Source organism: Convolutriloba macropyga, chromosome 15, assembly GCF_964194025.1.
Source record: "Convolutriloba macropyga chromosome 15, txConMacr16.3, whole genome shotgun sequence".
NCBI lineage: Eukaryota > Metazoa > Xenacoelomorpha > Acoela > Convolutidae > Convolutriloba > Convolutriloba macropyga.
In genome coordinates, this window is record NC_134482.1 from 8,688,083 (window position 1) to 8,713,150 (window position 25,068).

Consider the following 25,068-nt stretch of genomic DNA (forward strand, 5'->3'; position numbering starts at 1 on the left):
GTATCCAATTAGGACCAATTGCAGAAAATTTCTCGTGGATTAGGAAATCATTTTTTGGGTACTGTTTTTAAGTAGGCTGCAAAATGAAGCAGAATTTTCTTGGCACGCTGGCTTTTCTCATCTTGCAACTTCTCAAAATAGTTCCAATCGGTTTCTCACAAAAATCATAAATCCCTAAGGTCGGAGGATCATTTTTTCTCAATGAGAAGTTATCAAGAAAACACACTTATTGGTTCTAAATGGGTCGCCGTTCTAATAAAACAACAAAATAATTTTTTTTCAAATTTCAAATAATTGAAAAGAGTCAAAAATTGGAACAGCAATTTTGAAATCCGCATAACAAATTCTTCTCTGGTCGGACTAGTAGAAGAGAAACAAAATGTTGTTTGTAAAAGTCACCCATTTTAACCGCATTTTGCAATTCTTCGCCAATTAGTTTCTACTTCTTAAGTAACGATGGGTGCATCATTCTCTTCTCAATTCAAACGTATTTCAAAAAACTCTTAGAGCAAAAAAGATCTGTGATCAAATTGCCAGTTCATTAAATTGTTCTGCCATTTAATTGATATATAATAAATTTTTTTATTAATAGCCGCACAGCAATAGCTGGGGCTATTATTGGCCTTTTCTTGGTTTTTTACAATTCAAAGAATTTGAATTGTATTGGGGCGCTGTCTTTTTTACGACTCGAAGAGGAGTATTGGTGAAGACCTTTTTTGAATCAATTTTTGGAGTGAATTTTGAAGCGGGAAGTGAAACGCGTAAAAAAATTTGGAATGATTTTGGTGTTGAACAAAAGTGAAGAGCAAAGGGAAAAGAGAGTGGTTTTTTTCATACCGCTGTTTTTGAGAGAGTGAGAAATTGATGTGTGAAAAAATTTTTTCTAAGCGAGCGAAACTTTTTTTGTTCACGTGCGGCTTTTAAAAGCAGTTTTTTTGCAACTTTTGATGGTTATGAGGTTTGATTATGATATTGTATTAGTTTTAGGTTTGTTTTGATAGGAATTGAAGATTTCAAGTAGTTAATTTGATTTTTAATGCTAATTTGGAGGTTTTTGATCAGTTTTACTGATTTTTAGACGAAATTTATTGATTTTTTACCTGTTTTTTTTGTTTTACTGCTTTAAGTGGGATTTGAATAGAAGCTTGTTACTTAAGGAATTGTCAGATACCAATTTACTAAATTTTGTTGGTATAAATCATTTTTTTCTAAGGAAAAATGACCGAAAGATTGAGAAATTTTAAACCATTTTTCTCATTTTTTGCAGTTTTTGTTTTTTTTTAATCTCACACAAGTGTCTTACCCACCCTATTATAATTTGCCCATTGTTTTGCGAGTTTTTCATTGCTCTAATTGCAAAGGAACCCTATTCGGCTTTATGTTTCCTTGTACTATTAAAAAAACTCATTTAGTTTTTATAGTTTTTTCTGTTGAATTTGTTTTTGAATGCCGTTTCTATTCCTTAATTGTCTATGGAATTTGTGCAGTTTAGGGTTCATAATAGTTTTTCTAGTTGTTTAGTAATAACTATGGGCAATTTTGGATATGAATCATTTTTTTGTTGAGAAATATGACAAAAATGGCGAAAATTGGAACTATTTTAATATTTTTTGCAGTTTTTCGAGTTTTTTTTCTGTTTTTTTGAGACAAATTTCTATAGTCTAAGAAATTTGTCTCAAAAAAAGAAAAAACTCGAAAAACTGCAAAACAAATTAGAAAAACAGTTCCAATTTTCGCCATTTTTTGTCATATTTCTCAACAAAAAAATGATTCATATCCAAAATTGCCCATACTTATTACTAAACAACTAGAAAAACTTTTATGAACCCTAAACTCCCCAAATGCCATAAAAAATTAAGGAATAGAAACGGCATTCAAAAACAAATTCAACAAAAAACTGTAAAAACTAAATGAGTTTTTTAATAGTATGATTTGTCTATTGTTTTGCGAGCATCTGGATGCCCTATTGGCTGAAAAGAATGCTTTTTGGATTTATATGCTTTTGTAATATTATAAAATTTACTAAAAAAACTTTTTAGTGCAAACTGTTTTAATGATGAGCTTTTTTTCATAATTTGGCCTCAAGTATTTTTAAAACATTCACTTAAGTGGTTTTAGTAAGTACTACTTATTTTGATGAAGTAATTTTAAGATAGTTATTTCGGGATCTCAAGTTATGACAAAATTTGATCAGATTTTTTAAATCATATTTTAACAGATTTGATTTGTTTTATGGTTTGGTTTTGAGAACATCATAATTTAGTGGAGGCAAGTTTTTTCTGATGAGTAGTTGGATGGCGATTAAATAGATTGTCACTTCGAGTCGTTTCCGGAATTCTTCCGGCTATGTTTTTTTTAAGATCTGTTCACATATTTTCATGATTTTTGAAGTCAAATTGAAGTAGTGATTTTGGTCACGCCGAAACAGGAAGTGGAGCGAAAAAGCGAGTGGTTTTGCGGCGTGAATTTTTTTCGCTCCAATTTTAAAGTAGAGTGAGAAAACGGTGTTTGAACAAAAATTCGCTTTATCGGTAGTGGTTTTTTGTTTACATGCGGCAATTTCACTCTGATTTTTACTGTTTTTCGATTTTTTGGATCGGATTTTTTTCTAAATAGTTTTCCCAATCCATTCATAGTCCATTCTAGGTCTAGTTTTCTATTTAGTCAATGAAAATTCTTTGAATTGTACGCCAGGACTTGTCCTGCTATGTTTTTTTTCGTTGTCATGATTTTTGTTACGACCATATGACGTCACAGCCACTTTTTGTTCAATCGTTCACGCAATTTCAACTGAATTGCATGTGTGGCGTCATTTTTTCGCTCTTTGTGGAGCGAGTTTATTTGTTCATGCGCTTGATTAAATTTTTGGTCACAATTGACTTACCTCACTCTCAAAAATGACTTCCTCACTTTGAAATTGACTTTTATTCATTTTATTTCAAAGAGATAAGGTCAAATGGGCGTGTGCAACTCTAAATGAAGGTTATTTGAGATCAGCTAATAGAGGTAGCATAACTTGTACAGATTTTAAAACAAAATATAACAGATCAGCCTTCAATGAAAAAACAAATTTTTTTGCTGTCTTTTTTACTTTTTTTGAAACTGCCGATCTACGAATCTATTGCGGCTATTTTCTGACAATCTGCCAGCTATGTTTTGTTATTTTTTTCACTTATATTAAAATAAGAGCTTAATGTTTTGCGAGTGTAAGTTTGCACTACTAAAAGACCTGATAAACTAGCAGAACAAAAAATGAATAGCACCGTTTCGGAGGCAAAAATGCAGAATGTGCACCACTAAATGATCTGATAAACTAGCAGAACAACATTTGAATAGTACCGTTTCGGAGGCAAAATGCAGAATGTGGGATTTTTGATCGGAAATAAATGCACTTTCCAAAAAAATGCAAAAATCGAAGACTTCTTCCCTGGTGAGTTTCAAACATTCGCTTTTTCTTTTTGTGAAATCTTTACATTTCCGCAGCATGAAAATAATCAAAATAACTCAGCATTTTTCAATTTTTATGAAAATTTACTGGAAATTGAAGGTATAACCACGTTGAGCAGCCGACTTTGAATCCAACCACGTAGGTTCTGCGTGTTTTGATTGGACTTCAATTGTTTTTGATAATCAGGAAAAAATTAAACGCAGTTATTGTTTTGACTGTTCTTTTTTTCTACAAAGTCTCAAATATATACCAGAAAACTGAAAACAGCATTAGTCAGTTTTTCAAATCAGAAAAAACAGAAGACGGGATTCCAGTATTTCTGTAAACAGAAGACGGGATTCCAGAAACACAAACACGATAATTGTACATTCAGACCCATGAAAAAGGCCGACTCCAAAAGAGCAAATAAATATACAATGTATAATAAGTTTTAACGCTGTAACGATCAGACAGTTAAATTCCAATCAAACTTCATCGAACAATGATAAATTGATAAAAGTTAAACACAAGTATTCGATTTAAATTTTTTTTAGGTCAGAATTTGCCTTTAATTTCAAAATCCTTCCAGCATTTACTGAAGTTCACTAAAATTAGGAGTGATACAAATTTCTCATGAGAAAAAGTAATTAGAGCTTCTCTAAAGCTTTCCTGCTAGGTGCCTTTTTCCTAATGCAAATGGCAATAGCATTCCACCAGTTAATGCTTTTACAGAAAAAATATTTTGCTTTTCTTGACTTTTAGCAGCTTTATTAATTGAGAGTTTGAGTGTTCTTTTATTGTATGCAATCTTTAAGTGTGTGAGTTCTAAAGAGCCAAAGGCAGATAGCTGTTTATTTAGAAATTTACTCAAATAATTGAAGCCCAACTTTTTGAGTCTTAGCTTCGCAGGTAATTTTTTGTGCTTTAGTTTGAAAATTGGTAAGGCTCGAACGATAGCCAATTCGTATTCAGTTTCGTGATCCCGAATTAGGTGTTTTTGAGGGTTGAATATAGTTCTTCACAAAGACTTGTAAGAAGAACAGCTGAATGGAAAGAAGTGACATGGCAAGGCATTCCAGTAATGCCAATCTATTCACAAGGGTTAGCTTTTGGGCAATGACTGAAAGTGTTCTAATGGCAACTGCCATTTTACCATGAGCGTTCTTGACTCCCTCGTGAAATTTGAGCTCACTATCAAATTTAACATCGGGGTAATTAAGGACTGTTGCGTCTTTGAGAGTTGTATTGCCAAATGTTATTTGTTGATTTAATAAAACTTTTCTTTGAGATGGTTTAGAAAAGATCATGAATTCATTTTTGGTGAGATTTTATTGCAGTTTATTTTGACTAAAAAAATTTTCAGTTGCTGGTCATACTTTGTTGTTGACTACGTCTAAATGAGAAGTGCATGCGAAAATAAAAGTGTCGTCATAAGGCATTCCAGTAATGCCAATCTATTCACAAGGGTTAGCTTTTGGGCAATGACTGAAAGTGTTCTAATGGCAACTGCCATTTTACCATGAGCGTTCTTGACTCCCTCGTGAAATTTGAGCTCACTATCAAATTTAACATCGGGGTAATTAAGGACTGTTGCGTCTTTGAGAGTTGTATTGCCAAACGTTATTTGTTGATTTAATAAAACTTTTCTTTGAGATGGTTTAGAAAAGATCATGAATTCAGTTTTGGTGAGATTTTATTGCAGTTTATTTTGACTAAAAAAATTTTCAGTTGCTGGTTTTGTTGTTGACTACGTCTAAATGAGAAGTGCATGCGAAAATAAAAGTGTCGTCTGCATCCTGAACTATTTTGCAATTCTCTTGAACGTAAAGCTGGGCATCTTTAGCGTATATTAGAAATAGTAATGATCCAAGTATTGTTCTGAGGTACCCTTGTTTCAACTGAATTCAGTCTGAATAGATGTTTTTAAGACGTACTCGCTGTACTCGATTTTTATTGTAAGACGAAACAAGTTTTATTACATTTCGGCCGAACCCTATACCCACTAACTTGTCATAAAGAATTTCTTGACTGGTAGAATCAAAGGCTTCCGATAATTCTAGGAACAAGGATGTAACAAAGTTATTTATATCTGCTTGTGACCTAATGTTTTCAACGGTATAAAGAAGTGCGTTTTTAGGAGAGTAATGGCTTCTGAAACCAAACTGTGTTTTGTTTTTGCGATTTAGTTCTCAAAACGTTAGTCACGGGTTGTTTTTGAAGTGATATCAGCACAGCATCATTGTTCAACTTCAAGATTTGCCAATAGAAAAATAGACAATTTTAGGAGATCGTCATTCCAATTTCAAATCGTGTGTTTCTCGCTGTGTACTCAATAATGCGTTGTGTGAGCAGATGCTGGAGTTACGCAGTGGAATGATGAAGCAGGTGGATTTTGTATTTGGGTGGAATTGTGCGGACGAGTGTAGAGACAGATGCATGTGGAATTTGACCTCTGAGGTTTTTCAGAAAACGGCATGTGGCAAAATATCCTATTTTAAAAAAAAACCTATTTTTTTTAAAAAATCTTTTCACAAACCTTCTTCTCACGAAGAATCTGAATTTAAGACAAAGTTTCGTTACAATAAGTTTTCTCCAATAAAATAAGGGATAAGGTTTTCTAGATTAGATTTTGAAGATTCAAGTGGATCTCTATTTCAGTTTTTGAGTCACAATTTTCTCATATGATTTGATAAGAGCCCACTTTTATATATGAGAAATGCTATAGTAATTGTTACTGGGAAAAAATGAAAAAAGGATGATGTACTACAGGGTGCTGTTCCCAAATTCTTCGGTCGCTGGCCTTTGATCCGATACTTTGGAATGTTGGAACCAGCTTCATCTCTGGCATCATTCGCTTCTCTTTTCTCTTCTATGGCTGGATTCTGGTGGCTTCACTCTAAGACATCTCAAAGAGCGCCAGGGGGAGGAGTGGGTGTTGTTGACATGGGTCGAGAAGGGGGAGGGGGTGGGGTGTTGTCGCCGTACCAGTGGTGCTATCGGGTGATGTTTGGGGTGAACTGTTTCACGTGGACCTCCTCCACCCTCTTCCACATCAGACCAGACCTGGTCATTCTGGAACGTATGGACTACTACGGTGCTTTTGTCTCTGTGTTCATCCCTCTATTCTGGTTCGTCTGCCGGAATTTTTACGTCAACAACCGTTATATAATTACTCCAGTTTTGTTATTTATTGCCGTTACGTTTATTTGTTATGTTTTGTACATGGAATTAGTAAAATTTGATTACGCATTGCACATGATTATATGTTCCATTATTGGAGGTTTTGGCACATTAGTATGGGTTACTTGGTCAATATTCAACCTAAAAAGATTAAATCATAGTAGATATTACTTCATAACGTTTGCCGGTTTAGCTGGAGGGCATTTAATTGGACAAATATTTGAAGAAATTCCACCGTATTTTTGGGTTATAGACGGACATTCAATTTTCCACATTGCAACTTCGCCATTTTTCTTCTTATTCTGGTGGACTATAGCCGTTGATGATGATTACTTGATAACCAAGTTGAAGCAAATTTAAAACAAAAATTAAAATCTGATGCGCAATATTGTTAGAAATATGAGTTATCAAGACCAAATAGCTGCCGACTGAGTTGACACCAAAAACAAAGCTTACAGTTTTCATATGTAAAGGTGACAAACTCAACAATAACGTAGCTGCTACATTTTCCCGTGTTAATATTTGGAAAAATTATATCTTAGCTATGAAAATCTACGCACTGCTAATAAAATGTTTTGGAAGCTAAATGACATATGGTTTTTTCTGCATTTGTTTCATTCCTTGAATGTATCCCACAATTTTTTCTTCACCTTGAGTAATCCAAAAACCCTTAAATTTCCTTGCTGTTATTTTTTGCAAAAGTCGGCTCAACGAGCTCTTCGAAGAGTTGTATTAAAAATTGTTTGCAATTATTATTTGATCATAATAAAATCAGAATAAATTTATTCTGAAATTTAGACAATCAAATCTATTTCTTGACATGTTCAAAATATGGAAAAATGTTCAGTACATTGGTTCAATAATGAAATAAGCGCCTCTGTTTTGTTGTACAAACCTTTGCTAAACATTTTAGTTTTACGTTTAAACGTTTTTCGACAAAAACTTTTCACCTCGCGTGATAACCTTTAACCAGGCGACCATATAATTAGAACTAGATTCCCAACATGCGCAAAGTATTCCGTATGTCCCAACTTAATTGATAGTATTGCCCAATTTAGGGATTAAAACTCGTCCATGAATTAGATATTGAATTCATTTTTAATTGCGGCAAATTAAATTGAGTTAAATCTGATGTGGGTCGTCGGGTACTTTTTCTTTTCACCCCGATTACGTCAACCCCGCATATCCTAGCCCAATATCATTTCACTCCCCAATCATTTAATCCCTCTATCATTTCACCCCGTCAATTAGCAGTCGACGAAACAAAAGGTTTTGCCATACGGAATACTTTGCGTATAATGGGAATCTAAGGCTCGAATTATATGACCATCTGGTCAGGGGTACCACGCGGGACTAAAAGTTTTGTTGACAAACGGTAGAACTAAAAACTAAAACTTTCAGCACATTACTGCACCACAAACATCAGGCCATTTAGAAACCAGTATTCAGAAAATGTAGCTCATTGAAAACATAATAATCAAGGTTTCGCGGAAGATTTTATTTCGGGGATGTATTGTCACATTTAATCGGATAACATTTAATCCGATGTTGGGCTGTGATAAATTCATATCAAGTCCCACGGACCGCTGAGGCATGGCCAAGACATAAATTTACTAATGTAATCGTAATTATATAAAAGATTAAAATCGGGGTCAAATGATAGAGTTGTGCTTAAATCGAGGTGAAACGATAGGTGGTTAAATAAAAAAAGGGGTGAAAAAATAATTTATGTCGTTAACAAAACTTTGTAATTATTTCGAGAAGTATACCACCTATCATTAGGTTCAAAAATAACCCATAGTCACAACAAAAAAGGATCAATGACTCACTCCAAATAGGACAACAATTTTGCTAGTTTGAAAGAGTTCTAGGAAAATCAAAATGGGTTTTGTTAAATTTAATTACTAAAACAAAGCCAGCACAGATTTTCTAACAATCTTTAACAAGTTCAAAAGTTTTTTCAAAGTTTTCAAATGATTTGAGGCACATCTGTTGTTGCAGCCACATCGACAGTCAATTGAGTATCAGGCTTCTTCGTAAACACTGTCAGTTTAGATGTGAGGAGGTCTTTTTGAAGTGTCAGATCTGAATACTTCTGTTGTAATGTAGATTCACGCTCTTTCTGACGACCCAGATCTTCAGATATTGTCTGAAACAAAATGCAAACTGAACTGTTTGAAGCCACTTGACTTGATAGCAATAGATATCGTAGGATCTGAACTGTTTAGTACAGATATTTAAGAGCCATCAGCGCTAATCTGTCATGAATAGCGATTGAGGTCAAACTCTAAGAACCACCCTTCACACCATGAAATAATGTCTCGAAAACAGTGAACTGTAAGGCTCTATCAGAAAAAATGCCCTCCGGACGTTACCTATTATCCCATTTTTGAGGACGAAAACTTAGAAGGGTCGAACGAAAAACCGCTCAACGGAAAAATTGCACTTAAAAGGCCACAGGATTATTATAATAATAATATAATAATATAATAATAATATAATAATCAAAAGAGCCATTTTCAATGGAATGTGATAACGAGACTAGTGCTAAAAAGCATCTGATATAGTACTCAATATTGAGTCGAAGTAGAATATAAGCAACGGGAACCTGAAACTGATGGAAGAATGGAATTACTTTAATATAACCGACTAACGTCCGGGTGAATTGCTCTCAAACGACCGGCTAGCGGTTGGCTTCGTCATTAGCTAGCCACGGGGGGTGCACCGGGGGCTGATAGGGGGCAACACTGGGTTGGGGGGGGGGCAATAGTGAGGGTGGGGATCAACGGGGGGGGGGGGGGTGTCTCAACCTCTAAGAACCGCCCTTCACACCATAAGTATAAGTATAAGTCTCCAAAACAGTTTGAGCTGAAACAGAGCTGAAAGGCTCTAAGAGCCCTTAATTCCCACTGGGCGCTACCTTTTTATCCCGTTTTTGAGGACGAGAAGTCAAATGGGTCAGACGAAAAATCGGTCAAGCGAAAACTTGCATAAAGAAGACCGACAGGACTATTTTAATTGCTACAAACTTAATTGCTACTGAGCAATTAATAAAAGAAAAACATGGATCTATTCTGATTCGGCTGCCCACTGCTAATATAACCACCACTAAAATTTTAATATATATATATATATATACATATATATAAATATTTATATATACATATGTGTGTTACGATGAAGAAAAAGCACTTGCGCATGAGGGGCTCAAAAGTTATAGTCTCAATAAGCTGGGCTGGGGAAACAAAAAACGGCTAACGTCGGAAAAATTGCTCTCGATCGAACATAAACCGTCTAATGTCGGAAGAATTGCTCTCGAACGACAGACGGGTGGAAAAACATTTGACCCCACCAGGATTCGAACCATTGACATTCCTCTTTATAACAATATGCAACGCCGACTGTGCTATTTGGCCCTTATTTTTGCTATGCTGCAACCGAGTTTATATTAGCAAAAAGCTTTACTTCGGAGTGAGAGCAATAGAGATCACTCAAAAATGAAGAACGAAAGCGTGAAAAAGTCCGTTGAGAAGTCAACGAATGTTCTAGAAGAAATGCACAAAATGGTCAAGCGAAAAATTTGCATAAAAAAGACCAACACGTTTACAATAATTGCTATGAACTTCGTTTAAGAGCAATTAACAAGCAACGGCAATTTATTTTAGAGACGGTGTAGCTTGGTAATGTTTGACGGTCGCAAAAAAACACCGTCCCGCAGGGTTTCAAACCAGCGAAGATTACTCAAAAAATGAAGAACAAGCTAGACAAATCGCTCAAGAAGTCAGAGAATTTTCTAGAACAAAACGTAAAAACGGCCAAGCACAAAAAATGATACATACTGAACGGCAGAAGTAAGTTAGCACCCCTATTTCTAAAAACTAAAAATTCTATTTTCGAGGCACTATTATTCCAACTTGAAATCTCATTTCAAAGACAATCTTTACACCATTGACCCCCTACACTAGTGCTCTCACCTACATATAAAATTCAGATAAAAACAGTCACTTACCAGAAATCCCAATGTAAAATTGATAAACTCCACATTGATAAACTGCAACGTTGATAAATCCAAGTCTCATAAGAAAAAGTTGCCATGATATATTTCAATCACATTTTTTTCTGCCTGTAATGTTTAACGCAAATGCAAACTCAGTCAAAGCTGAACAAACGTGAAAACATATCACATTTTGAGACAACTTTGTTTTTACTGTGAAACTTGGACGAAGTTCATCAACTTTACATTGAACTTTTCTGGCGAATTTTGTCTTTTATTTGATACCCCGTGCAGGGGATCAATGGTGTAAAAATTGTCTTCGAAGAGATTCCAAGTTAGCGTAATATTGACTTGAAAATTTAATTCTTACTAATTCGTGAACATAGGCGGTACTAACTTACTTCTGATATACTTGACTTACAGTATAATAACAATAATTGCCTCAAACTTCGTTCGAGAGCAATTAACCAATAGATTTTAAAGAAAGCTGGGCGGGGGAAACGAGATGCAAAAATGAGAAAACTGGTACAAATTTAACTTCTGTTTGCGCTAAAAATAGTAGCGTAATGATGGCTGAGTAACACACACAGCTGACTCAGGCAACACGATAAACAAAAATTTTGTTGCAGTTCAAATTTGAAGTTTCCATAAAATTTGATATGCAATTTGGAATTAGAATTTAAATTACGGACTTTCTTTAGTGTTTTCTAATACGCAGTTTAGTCATTAACAGTTTATTTCCGACATGAAGAAATTGAATTCCAAAACCTGAAAGTTGCTAAAACCGTATCTAAAACCTAAAAACCATATCCTTTTCGTTTTTCACCACTCCTCCTCCTCCCTCCTCCCTCCTCCTCCTCGCGCATGTTTAGATTTAGAATTCAATCCCCAAAAGACTGAAGGCAAGAATTTGGACGCTAAACTAAAGTAACAATTGGATATTTTCAACAATTTCCCTTTCGTAAAAAAAGGGGACCATTGTTGAATAGAATGTAAGCAATCAAATTATTGACCAATCAGAGAAGAGAATCAACTTTCCATACACAAGCATAGTACGTTAAACTAGCCAGAAACAACTTAGCCATACTATAGCAATCAACCGAGCTGGAATATAGAGAAAAGAATTTCCATCTGGCGGTCCCGTGAAATCCGGGTTATATAAATTCCACAGCATGATAGGTACCGGCTGTGAACCATTGTCCGCTAACCTGTTTATATTTATACTGTAGCTGGTTTTAAGTGTTTATGAGAAGAGCTGAGCGAGGGGTGGAGATCCCTTACTTGGTACCAAAGGGGGGGATTACCGAAAAGCTCACAAACTTGATGCGCATGTTTTCTGTCATTTGTATTTCTTTTAAACAAACTGCTTTAAAATACGGCAAATTAACTAACGTAAAATTAAATCTTTCAAGTTTGCTTAGAGTACTAATACACGCGGCATATAGCGAGTCGCGTGGCCGGTCACTTGGCCAACATACCAATTAACCGACAATAAGGCAAGTTAACTCGAAAATCACAGTTCATAATAATCACCCGCGCACTACGCGGGTAAAGAAAGTAGCATCCCATGGTTATGAAACTTACATTAGAAAACGCCGAAAACTTTATTACACTTTAATCACCAAAGACTAACAGTATAAAGTGGTTAAATACTTTATCATTTTTTGCAATAAAGTAAAGTCTAGTAATGAAGTTCTCTTCAACCCAGCATGAAATTAAATTCGCAACAAAGAACTCAAGCCCAAGCGTTCTCCTATATTATTCAATTTGGTTAGATTATTCATGGAGTAATTTTGAAATTAAGATCTAATCGTTTTATCTACTGGGCATTCGTAGAATAAATTTGAAACGATTCAATATGATTCTTACAAGAGTAGCACAGTGGGTGCGTTGTTATGTTTTTAACAAAAAAAATCATTGAATTCCCATTAGGTTTTTAACAGCAAACAACTAAATGGGCAGTGTAGGTCAGAGTATAAAAAAATTGAGCCAGTGGTACTATGAAAACTTAAAACTTTTCCAAGATGTCTTGCCGTACGACGCATTATTCGAGTTTTGTTTAAATAAAACATTTTAAGATGCTTCTTTAGAACTATTGGTCTTGCATCCATTTCAATTATGATTTTAAAACTCACGTTAAGAAATTTATTATGAAGGTTTGAGCCGATATTCAGGAAAACTTTCTAGTGTAGATGAGTTTATTTTGTGATTGAAGCAGTATTTTTTTGGTTCGATGGCTGTAGCGTAGATTTGATGTTGCAGAGCGTAGTTTTTTCGAAAATCGGAAGCTAGTTACTGGCAAGTTTCATAAAACAATTTAGTACTTTTGTATTCCTAGGAAAATTTTATTGGAAGAATTTGATGTTTTAGTTTTAGATCGGGAAGAACTGTCGTATTTTTTGCGATTGAAGCACGTCTTTACAGCCCAGCATAATTGTTTCTCCAAAGTAATAAAGCAAGTGTTTTTGAGCTGGCCAGTAAAAGGTCTCAGAAGTGTGAATGACTTCTCACTAAGGCGTTCAGAAGTAGTAGTCGTGTATGCCTAGGGAACCGGCGTTTTAATGTTTATCCCTGTAGCCATTTTGCGTAATACGTGTTTCAATTCTTGAAAATTTAATGTGCAATCAAGATACATATCGGGGTACTTTACGCAATAGAAGTTTGGTATTTTGTAATTACAAAGTAAGATTGTTTCTTTTGGTCTCTTCTAGTTTTGATTTTTTTGAGAATGTAATAAATTCAGTTTTTGAGTGATTGAGCATTAGACGGTGTTTTTCGTAAAATTCAGATATGTTTCTTAAGGATTGCTCAAGATTATATGTTGCTAATTTTAGGTCTGTATTGTATGTAAAAATGATAATATCATAGGCGTATTGAATTATTTTTGTATTAGCAGGTATTTGTTTGTTCGAGTCATTAATGTACAGGTTAAAAAGAGGGGGACCCAAAATTGTCCCCTGTGGGACACCGTGATATAACTCAATGCAATCGGATTCGACATGATGCAATATGGTTTTTTGTGGCCTGAGTGATAGATAACTTTATTAGGTTTAAAGCATTTTTGGAAAATCCTAATTCCTGGAGTTTATGAAGAAGGATCTGGTGATTTATCGAATCGAAAGCTTTAGACAGATCTAGCAGAGCTGCAGTGATAAAATTATTCTTATGTGGTACCTTATAGTTTCAGTACAGTAAACGAGGGTGTCATCGTTGAATTTTTGTTACGAAAACCAGATCGAGTATTGGAAAGCAAAGCAAACTTTTCAAAATATTCTAAGGTTTGCTCACGAAGCAAACGCTCAAAAACTTTTGCTAGCGAGCTTGTAATTGATATTTGAGGAAATTTTCCTTCAGAGAAAAATTGGTTAAAAAGCAAATTAATTGGATCAGCTAAAAAGAAAAACTCATCTTTAAGAGCCCATAATGGGATATTTGAAGGACCTAATGGTTTGTTTGAGTTTAAATGTTAGAGTCAGTAAAACTTCTTTTGACGAATCTAAACTCAAAACTGTTTTTAGATGTCTCATGGTTGGTGGGAAAAAAGTTGCAAGCGCCTCCAATGTAATCACCTAATTTAGAAAATTTATAACTGAGCAATAAGGCCATTTTGTAGTTGTCAGTATTAACATTATCAAAACTGTTTTTGAGGCAGAAGATATTTTGAGAACTTCGTTGAGTTTCTTGAGTCGTTTATAATATTCCATTATAATTATTATAAAAATTCATTCAAAATTATTTTCTTGGAGGCCACTTTTTATTTATAGTTACATTCGCTATCATTGCATTAGCTTTGTGATCCGATGTAATGGGCTATTCAAAAGTAAAAAAAAATTAGAATGAGGCAGCTCATCATCTTTGATTACAAAAGCAATCAGATTTTTTTCCTTGTAGGTGCTTTGTTGACCACTGATAGAGCATAAGGTACAGGAATTGTGTCCATTTTGTTTCTTTCGTTGGGGTTAAGTTAATTTATATTGAAATTGCCGAGTAGTAAAATTTTTTGCTTTTTTGTTAATCCATGTATTTGCAATGCTAACTCTTCGAGAAAGATGACAGTTTTAGATTTTTCAGGATATGAAACATTCACAAGCAGTGGAGGAAATTTTTTGTACGGTAGAGTGAGCTCAATCGAAAGTGTTTTGAAGTCTATGCTCATTTTTGGACAATCATTACGGTTTTTTGGATTGAAAATTTTGGGGATCAGCAGCATTACGCCACCCCCTTTAACTTTTCAGATTTTCGGTCACATCTGAAGCAAGAATAGTAATTGCTGTCTATGCACCATAGATTAATATCATCTTCATTAGTCAACCAAGTTTCCGTAAAAGCAAATAGAGTATCGTTTGAGTATTTTCTTAGCATCTTTTTCAGTTGTTCTCTTTTATTGACTAAACTCCGGCAATTTAATTGAAAGAAGCATAAAGGATTGTTAAGCTTTTTTTATTTTTGAAGAGGAAATTTTCATAGGGTAGCGGTGGCCTAGGATGACGTTCAGCATCACCACAATTTAACTGGTAAAAGAATAATCCAAATAGAACATAACTACTTAAAAAATTCTTAGACAAAATCAAAGCGCTACGTCGTAGAGCACGCCAATTAACTTTTAATGAAGAGAAAATTTTTTAAAAAAATCAGATATGCCCAAAGTGGTCGCCCCACTGCTGTCAGAGACGCGGGACGAAGAAAGGCCTCAAACAGCAGAGGAAACCAAAACAAACAAATATTTATTGTTGATCATAAGGAGGGCTTCAAGCTTTTCTACTCATTTCTGACCTAAACATAGCTCACGTTAGTAAGATGAATATCTATAGAAAGCATTGTTGTTGTATGGATATGCATATAAGGTGTAAGAGCACTGTCTGTTTACAAGCGGGTTTCTCAACGACATTTTTCTAAAAGCTTGAAGTGTTAGAGATGAAAGTGTTTGTCGTATTGGCATAAGTAGGATGTGTCTCTCGGGTATTCGAGAACAGAGCATCGGAAGTGTCCAACAGAATTCGCATCAGATGGTTTTTCAGAAAAAGGAATCTCACTTCGATAATTTAGGAGTACATTGCGGTGATACAGTTTATTGTACTCGCTGTTCTCGTAGTCCGTTATATCAACTCCAAAACCAAAGTTATCTGTTTTTGTCCCAATCTCTTCAATCAATTTGTTGAAATCCAAAATATTGATATCAGGATCATTTTCGTAGTAAGTTTTGATTAGGTCATTGAACTCAACAAAAATCCTATTTTTTTGCCATATTCGCGCTTGTATTTTTCATCGGGATAACTGTCATGCAGTAAAATGTCTGGATTGATTTTTTTCCCGACATAATTTGATTGTTCGTATTGTTCAAATACATCTCTGGGTTTGCGTTCGAATTTGAGAAAGCTGTTTGTCGCATCTTGCAAAAATACTGTTTTCAATTTTGTCTCCGAGTATGTTTTCAGCATTTCCAATTTTTGTATTGTCGTCGAGCCCCTATATGCATGAAATGTTATATCGGTTGGAATAGTTTTGTCGGTTTCTAAATTTCCAATAATGCTACTCCCCAAATTAATATTTTTGCCTCCGGAGGGGTTTTCTATGATTGGGAACGTTCTTAAAATTTGTTCCTCTATTGATACTTGCGTGGTGCTACTAGAGCTTGCCTTGTTACTCCCGAGGCTGGATAATTTTTGATGGACAGAAGTAATGTAATCTTCTATAAACTTTTCTGTCTGTTCTAATTTTTCATAGACTTGCTTGTATAAATCATACATTTGCTCTCGATTGAGCTTCATGAAGACTTCTTGAGGGAGTTTCATTTTTTATGGGATTTAAATTTGATTATGGATAGAACAAACGATGGTAGAATTTGAGAATAAATCAGAGAGAATAAATCAAATTGAGAATAAATGAGAGAGAAGCTGTTTTGGTCAGAGTCTGAATGCAGAAAAACAATGAAATTAGAAGGTCATTTTAGCTGAGAAGAGATCAACTGTTCAAAAGAAAAGCGCAACTGTCAGTGAGAAAAGGGCAACTGTCTGTGGCAAGATTAACCATTTATTTGGTTTGTCCAAGTAGTGTTCAATAAGAATAGGCGAAGAAAACCTTTATCCAAAGTTTTTATTTTCAAGAGGTTTATGAGAAACTTATGTAGTATATTAAAACCTTCTTGATTTAAGGATTAAAAAGCAATCACTCTTAGGTTAATTCTTCCATTGAAATCTGAGTATGTATATATTAAATTACAAGGTTTAGCTTGAGTGATGCTTGTAATGTCGTTATTCCTGTTAGGATAGTTTGTGCTGAATGAATACTTTGTTATTGAGGTCTTTGTCCAGCCTAGACCTTCGGAAAATTTTTAGAGACTAGATTGAGTAATGGACTAAAAGTATTAAGCCAGCCTATTGGTCTTACTGTATCATCGGTACAAACAGAAATGAGCTTAGTAATATCTTAATGATAGAGCTTCAAAACGAGTTTGGTACCTTATCGTTTATGGAGAACGAGTTGAATAGTTTTGTCAGTTCAAGCGCAAACATCAATATTAATCTTATATAAGTAAGATCTGAAACCATCAGATCCTGGGGCACCATGACTATTCAGTTTTTGAATGGCTTTTCAACGTCTTCTTGAGTGCAGCTATCTAATTTGAAATGTATTTCTGCCTTTTCAATAAGTTTACTGTTCATTTTTGAAAAACGCTTGATGATTTTGTTTTGCCTAATATATGACGTGTATGAGTTTCGTCCCATGTAGTTTTCCATAGAAGATAGCGAAGGAATGAATAAGTTCATCATCATCCTCAGTTATCAGCACGTTGTCTTCTCTTTTTTTCAGGAGCAGAGATTCTTTTATTTAATTTAAACTTTGTCAAAAGATTCTTTACGGCTTTCGAGTCGCCACAATTCAAGTCTAATCAAAACTTTTCGATTGAATAGAAATATGCTTTTAAACATTTTGTCTGGGTTAAGCTTTCGATTTCAATATAAGGGCATCATAAACAATCTCTTAGTGGGGCTTGAAAGATGTCTTAAATGTAAATCCACTCACATTCACATCTATTGAAAGTTTTTCCAATAACTCTGAAGAACTCTTTGCACTGATTCGCTCATTCACTGTTTTAACCTTATTTCCAACGCTTCTGTGCAGATTAGGGTTCACTATCTAGTTGTTTGCGTCTATTTGTAGAAGGTTATGCTCACTAAGGGATTTTAAACACAAAGAGGCCGTTAACTTTCAATATTTTGTTTCTTAACATGTAATCAATACGTGTTTCTTTCTCAAGCCCGCACCAAAATGTGTCTTAAGTAATTTATTACGACAGAAAAATTTTATTTTTGAGATTAAGTTGTCTATATCGATTTTGTGCAATGAGTGATTCGCTAAGTTGTTGATAAATTTTAGTTCATCAATCGCGTACTCATAAATTATCTGTAATAATTGGGGTCAATAGCAGGCTCTAGTTTCTTATATGAACAAACATTACCTGTACTGTTGGCTGATATGCCAATAAGCCCAGCGCTTAAAAGCCTAAATCAACATTGAAAACCAACGTTTACTTGATTTTCTTTTTCTTAAGTTCACAATTGGGTGACCTGTCCCTTCGGGGCAAGTTTGGAAAAAGAGACAATTCTCAAGTTGTCCCTACACACGGAAAACTTGAGTATGCATATAATTCAGTTTCTATAGAACTGATCTACAATTGTCCGATTTTAAAAACGTTGTATAAAATCACTCATCAGTAAATTAAGTTTGAATAAAGTTTCATCAGCTTCACACGTCCAGGAGTCATATAGAACAATTGCTGCGGATTTACCTTTCTTTGTTGATAGCTCCGTAAAGAGGTCACTCAGTTTTTCAATGCCAAGCCTGTATAAAAATGGTTGCAGTACGGGGCAATTTGTCAAATAAGTTCTTCAGGTTTATGAAAGAGGAATCGCAACATATAGGATTGCTTTTCAGACCCCGATTCCAAAGAACTTCTTTATCCGTAATGCAATTGTATAGTAATTTTTAAAAGATATTTTTCTCAAAGCCCGATAATTTATTGACTCCAAAGCCATTTTGTAATTTCAACCACAATCTTGTTTTCTTAGTTCCATTTTCTCGGATGTTTTCGTATTACACTTTTCCCAGCTTTCATCGTTCCGACAGGTTTCATCGATAAATTTTTCCACGTTCCTCTGTCTATAAAAGCGTTTCACATGAAAAATTTTTGCGTTCTGCTTGATCCAAATATTCTGATCTTGTAGAAATAAGAACCCGGCGCTCTTCACTTCGCTAAAAGATGCCGCATCGACCGGATTCTACTTTCCCAAATTTAAGAAAAATTGTTTTACAGTTGGCATCATCCCCAAATAGACAATTTTTGATGTCAATTACTTTTGCTGCCAGAATTTTCAGTCTTAATTTTGGCCAACCAATTTCACTGTGGTTAACTTGACGTTGAAGATGGCAAAGAGCGATTTCCCTTTTCTTCCATTCGCCTCAAAGTGCTTTCAAACTTATAGATTGGTAATTTCAATTAGAGTCCTTGACACATTAATGTGTCTTGAAATATTCATTAACGGTGATACACAAAAAGTAAGGCCGTGGCTTCCCCAGTAAGGCCGTAGTATAAACCCAAGACTTTCATTTTTGTCGCAGTGGCTACTTTTTTGTCTGCACATAGAACTTGGCGTTAACTGCGATTTACTTAGAACTGAGTTCTACGACAGAAAAATTTTATTTTTGAGAAAAGTTGTCTATATCGATTTTGTGCAATGAGTGATTCGCTAAGTTGTTGATAAATTTTAGTTCATCAATCGCGTACTCATAAATTATCTGTAATAATTGGGGTCAATAGCAGGCTCTAGTTTCTTCTATGAACAAACATTACCTGTACTGTTGGCTGATATACCAATAAGCCCAGCGCTTAAAAGCCGAAATCAACATTGAAAACCAAAGCTTACTTGAATCCTTTTGTCTAAAGTTCACAATTGGGTGACCTGCCCCTTTGGAGCAGGCTTGGAAAAAGAGACAATTCTCAAGTTGTCCCCCCACACGGAAAACTTTAGTATGCAAATAATTCAATTTCTATAGAACTGATCTACAATTGTCCAATTAAGAAAAAAAACGTTATTTAAAATCACTCATCAGTAAATTAAGTTTGAATACAGTTTCATCAGCTTCACAATTCCAGGAATCATATAGAACAATTGCTGCGGATTTAACTTTTTTTGTTGATAGCTCGGTAAAGAGGTCACTCAGTTTTTCAACGCCCAGCCTGTATAGAAATGGTTGCAGTACGGGGCAATCGTCAAATAAGTGTTTCAGGTTTTCGAAAGCGGAATCGCAAAAAGAGCATATACGATTGCTTTTCAAACCCCGATTCCAAAGAACTTCTTTATCCGGAATGCAATTGTATAACAATTTGAAAAAGATATTTTTCTCAAAGCCCGATAATTTATTTTGACTCCAAAGCCACTTTGTAATTTTACCAAAATCCTGTTTTCTTATTTCCATTTTCTCGGAACTTTTCGTAATACGCTTTTCCCAGCTTCCGTCGTTCCTACACGTTTCATCGAGAAATTGCTCAACGTTCCTCTGTCTATAAAAGCGTGTCACCTGAAAAATTTTTGCGTTCTGCTTGATCCAAATATTCTGATCTTGTAGAAAAAAAGAGAACCCGGCGCTCTTCACTTCGCTCAAAAGATGGCGTATCGACCGGTTCTTATTTTTCCAATTGTTAAGAAAATTTGCTTTACAACTGGCATCCTCCCCAAAAAGACAATTTTTAATGTCAATTACTCTTGCTGCAAGAATTTTCAGTCTTAAGTTTGGCCAGCCAATTCCATCGTGGTCAACTTTACGTTGAAGATGGCAGAGAGCGACTTCCGTTTTCTTCCCTTCACCCCAAAGTCCTTTCAAACTTAGAGATTGAAATTTTTCAATTAAAGTCCTTGGTACCTTAATGTGTCTTGCAATATTCATTAAGCGTGATAAACAAAAAGTATTCATAACAATTGTTTTCGCTCTGAAACTCATAAACTTAGTGAAGTATTTCTCGCTATCGCTTAAAATTTCCTCCAATAATTTAATATTTTCTTCATAAGCTTCCGAAGTAAGGCCGTGGTATAAACCCAAGATTTTGATTTTTGATGCAGTTGCTACTCTTTCGTCTGCACATAGAACTTGGCTTTTTTTGCGATTTACTTTGAACTGAGTTCCACGACAGAAGAATTTTATTTTCGAGAACAAGTTGTCTATATCGATTTTGTGCAGGAAAACAGTTGCATCATCAGCGTATGCCACTACTCGTCTGGGTACTGCATAATTTGACCAAGGGTGATTCCGCAAAATATTAAGCAGGGGCTCTAGGGCAACAATGAAAAGGACCGCTGACAGCGGACATCCCTGCCTGACGCCCCTTCTCAGCCTTATTCTTTCAGTTAGGTACCCGTTTACACTGATATGGGCTTGCGTTTTTGAGTAGAGGCGTTCAAGTGTTCGTACTATATTTTCAGGGAAATTCATCTTTCGCAAGATGTGAAATAAGTAGACCCTGTCAACACGGTCGAAAGCTTTTGAAAAGTCAACGCTTATTACACATTCTTCGTCCATAAGAGAATCGACGCGGCTTTTTAAGTCATTGATGGCTACATGGATATTTCTGCCGGGAAGATAAGCATATTGGTCACTTTCAATGATAAGTGCAAGCACTTGCTTGAACCGATTCGCAATCAGATGTGAGAAGAATTTTTGGTCAGTATTGATAAGACTTATTGGTCGAAATCCAGAAGCATCTTTTATCTCATCTTGCTTCGGTAATAGCTTGATAATCGCATTGTAAAAGGAGAAAGGAAATTCCTTGCCGTCTAGTATTGCCTGAAAAACAGGACACAGACTAGTCGAAAAAGTTTTTCTGTGATAAAGATATAATTCAGCTGTTAGACCGTCTGGACCAGGACTCGTGGCAATATTCAAACTGTTTATTGCACTTTCTACCTCTGAACGCGTAATCTTTGCAGCTAAAAAATTGCGTTCCTCATCGCTGATCTTTTTATTGTAATATCGCATCACCTCAAATCTGTGTAACGAGTCTGGTTCATTATCAGTGTAAAGGTCCTTGTAATAATCCGAGAATTCAGACAACATTTCATCTGTGTTGGTCGTTTTAGCACCGTTTGGCAAGAGCAACTCGTGTATCAAAGTTTTCGGTTGGCAACATTTTACCCACCTTTTGACAGCTTTTGGGTTTCCGTTGCATGCTTCTTTTACCGTATTTTTCATTACCGTTAGCAATTCTGCCGCTTCCTTTTGTTCCAGGTCCTTCAACATTTGATGTAAACGACACCTCTCCTCTTCACAAGAGACTTCTTTCAAACTCCGAAGCAAATTTTGCTTATAGCTGCTATCGATGCGTTTTTTGTTGATGCATATGCTCCTCAGGACATCCCGCAATCGCTGCTTTTGTCATAGTTATTTAATTCGATTTTCAACTCTAGGAGTAGTTCTTTTATTGTTTCGTGATTGTTCAGTAGGATATTGTTATTAAGCCTCCACACTCCACAACCTACAACAAGATTGTCTCCTATTTTCAAAGTTCCCTCCACACAGTGGTGATCACTCAACTCGGTTGCTATGGTTTTGACGTCACTAAAAATTTCAAGGTTGTTTGAGAAAATATAATCAATTCTTGTCTGCGTTCCTGTTTTTTTGCATTTATGTGTAAATCTGTTTTCTCCAAATCTCAAGGCTACGTCGTCCATCAAAAATATGCTAAGGATTGGGCTTAATCTTTTGAAGATCTGGATGTGCATGTCTTTGGTCACTGTTCCCTCGCAGTTTTTTCAATCGCGGTCTCTTTTCAAATTTGAGAACGCGTTAAAGTCTCCAAGAAGAGTTATGTTTTTCTCAAAGACATTCTCTATGTTTGTAATCGAATCACTCAGTAATTGACATGCTTTTGTGTATTCGGACGTTTTAATGTATGTATTTAAGATACATAAGTTCAAATCAATAAAAGTCGTAACAATGCACGAGTCAGTGCTGCTTGTGCGCTTAAAAGTTAACTTACTATTCCAAAAGGTTAGCAGTCCACCGCTACGACCAGTGCTGGGCATAAAGTGATAATTAAAAAAATTTAGTTTCAAAATTGAACAAATCTCTTCGCTTAGTACCTCCGTCTTTACCTCTTGAAAACAGAAGATACGAAGTGTCTCCTGGTCAGAGTAATCTAAATGTTGATTTAAAAATCTTAGCAATTCTGTGCCTTTAAGCAGGCCGCAACAGTTCCAAGTCGTAACCTTAATTTTCATTTGTGTCTATCTCTTCGAGTTCTAATACTGTTGGAGGCTTCCCTGTTGTGGTTGCTATTTTAATTTTGTTATTCGTACGACCACTTCTTCGTATCTTCCCTATTGATTCGAAGTTGTCTATATCGATTTTGTGCAATGAGTGATTCGCTAAGTTGTTGATAAATTTTAGTTCATCAATCGCGTACTCATAAATTATCTGTAATAATTGGGGTCAATAGCAGGCTCTAGTTTCTTCTATGAACAAACATTACCTGTACTGTTGGCTGATATACCAATAAGCCCAGCGCTTAAAAGCCGAAATCAACATTGAAAACCAAAGCTTACTTTAATCCTTTTGTCTAAAGTTCACAATTGGGTGACCTGCCCCTTTGGAGCAGGCTTGGAAAAAGAGACAATTCTCAAGTTGTCCCCCCACACGGAAAACTTTAGTATGCAAATAATTCAATTTCTATAGAATTGATCTACAATTGTCCAATTAAGAAAAAAAACGTTATTTAAAATCACTCATCAGTAAATTAAGTTTGAATACAGTTTCATCAGCTTCACAATTCCAGGAGTCATATAGAACAATTGCTGCGGATTTAACTTTTTGTTGATAGCTCGGTAAAGAGGTCACTCAGTTTTTCAACGCCCAGCCTGTATAGAAATGGTTGCAGTACGGGGCAATCGTCAAATAAGTGTTTCAGGTTTTCGAAAGCGGAATCGCAAAAAGAGCATATAGGATTGCTTTTCAAACCCCGATTCCAAAGAACTTCTTTATCCGGAATGCAATTGTATAACAATTTGAAAAAGATATTTTTCTCAAAGCCCGATAATATATTTTGACTCCAAAGCCATTTTGTAATTTTACCAAAATCCTGTTTTTTTATTTCCATTTTCTCGGAACTTTTCGTAATACGCTTTTCCCAGCTTCCGTCGTTCCTACACGTTTCATCGAGAAAATGCTCAACGTTCCTCTGTCTATAAAAGCGTGTCACGTGAAAAATTTTTGCGTTCTGCTTGATCCAAATATTCTGATCTTGTAGAAAAAAGGAGAACCCGGCGCTCTTCACTTCGCTCAAAAGATGGCGTATCGACCGGTTCTTATTTTTCCAATTGTTAAGAAAATTTGCTTTACAACTGGCATCCTCCCCAAAAAGACAATTTTAAATGTCAATTACTTTTGCTGCAAGAATTTTCAGTCTTAAGTTTGGCCAGCCAATTCCACCGTGGTCAACTTTACGTTGAAGATGGCAGAGAGCGACTTCCGTTTTCTTCCCTTCACCCCAAAGTGCTTTCAAACTTAGAGATTGAAATTTTTCAATTAAAGTCCTTGGTACCTTAATGTGTCTTGCAATATTCATTAAGCGTGATACACAAAAAGTATTCATAACAATTGTTTTCGCTCCGAAACTCATAAACTTAGTGAAATATTTCTCGCTATCGCTTAAAATTTCCTCCAATAATTTAATATTTTCTTCATAAGCTTCCGAAGTAAGGCCGTGGTATAAACCCAAGATTTTGATTTTTGATGCAGTTGCTACTCTTTCGTCTGCACATAGAACTTGGCTTTTTTTGCGATTTACTTTGAACTGAGTTCCACGACAGAAGAATTTTATTTTCGAGAACAAATTGTCTATATCGATTTTGTGCAGGAAAACAGTTACATCATCAGCGTATGCCACTACTCGTCTGGGTACTGCATAATTTGACCAAGGGTGATTCCGCAAAATATCAAGCAGGGGCTCTAGGGCAACAATGAAAAGGAGCGCTGACAGCGGACATCCCTGCCTGACGCCCCTTCTCAGCCTTATTCTTTCAGTTAGGTACCCGTTTACACTGATATGGGCTTGCGTTTTTGAGTAGAGGCGTTCAAGTGTTCGTACTATATTTTCAGGGAAATTCATCTTTCGCAAGATGTGAAATAAGTAGACCCTGTCAACACGGTCGAAAGCTTTTGAAAAGTCAACGCTTATTACACATTCTTCGTCCATAAGAGAATCGACGCGGCTTTTTAAGTCATTGATGGCTACATGGATATTTCTGCCGGGAAGATAAGCATATTGGTCACTTTCAATGATAAGTGCAAGCACTTGCTTGAACCGATTCGCAATCAGATGTGAGAAGATTTTTTGGTCAGTATTGATAAGATTTATTGGTCGAAATCCAGAAGCATCTTTTATCTCATCTTGCTTCGGTAATAGCTTGATAATCGC

General features: G+C 35.5%; 2 protein-coding genes across 2 annotated transcripts in view; one reads left to right on the forward strand and one right to left on the reverse strand.

Annotated features, from left to right (window-relative positions):
• Window positions 1-4,824: 4,824 nt before the first annotated feature.
• Window positions 4,825-7,213, forward strand: LOC142354585 (GPI-specific phospholipase A2-like PGAP3). Its single transcript, XM_075406912.1, has 3 exons — window positions 4,825-4,893; window positions 5,780-5,884; window positions 6,197-7,213. Exons 1-3 carry the CDS (start codon window positions 4,825-4,827, stop codon window positions 6,965-6,967), a joined length of 945 nt encoding a protein of 314 aa, XP_075263027.1. The 3' UTR covers window positions 6,968-7,213.
• A 1,276-nt stretch (window positions 7,214-8,489) lies between these two features.
• Window positions 8,490-25,068, reverse strand: part of LOC142354592 (cell division cycle 5-related protein-like) — a 68,942-nt gene continuing 52,363 nt past the window's right edge. Inside the window, exon 16 of the mRNA XM_075406920.1 lies at window positions 8,490-8,756. Coding sequence (XP_075263035.1) covers window positions 8,577-8,756 — 180 coding nt within the window. The 3' untranslated portion in view covers window positions 8,490-8,576. The remainder of the gene's footprint in view (window positions 8,757-25,068) is intronic.

Coding starts and splice junctions, on each gene's coding strand:
- LOC142354585 (XM_075406912.1), top strand. CDS start 4,825: ATGAGAAGTGCATGCGAAAATAAAAGTGTCGTCATAAGGCATTCCAGT. Junction 4,894..5,779: donor ATGCCAATCTATTCACAAGG/GTTAGCTTTTGG, acceptor TTGTGTGAGCAG/ATGCTGGAGTTACGCAGTGG. Junction 5,885..6,196: donor TGTGGAATTTGACCTCTGAG/GTTTTTCAGAAA, acceptor GATGTACTACAG/GGTGCTGTTCCCAAATTCTT.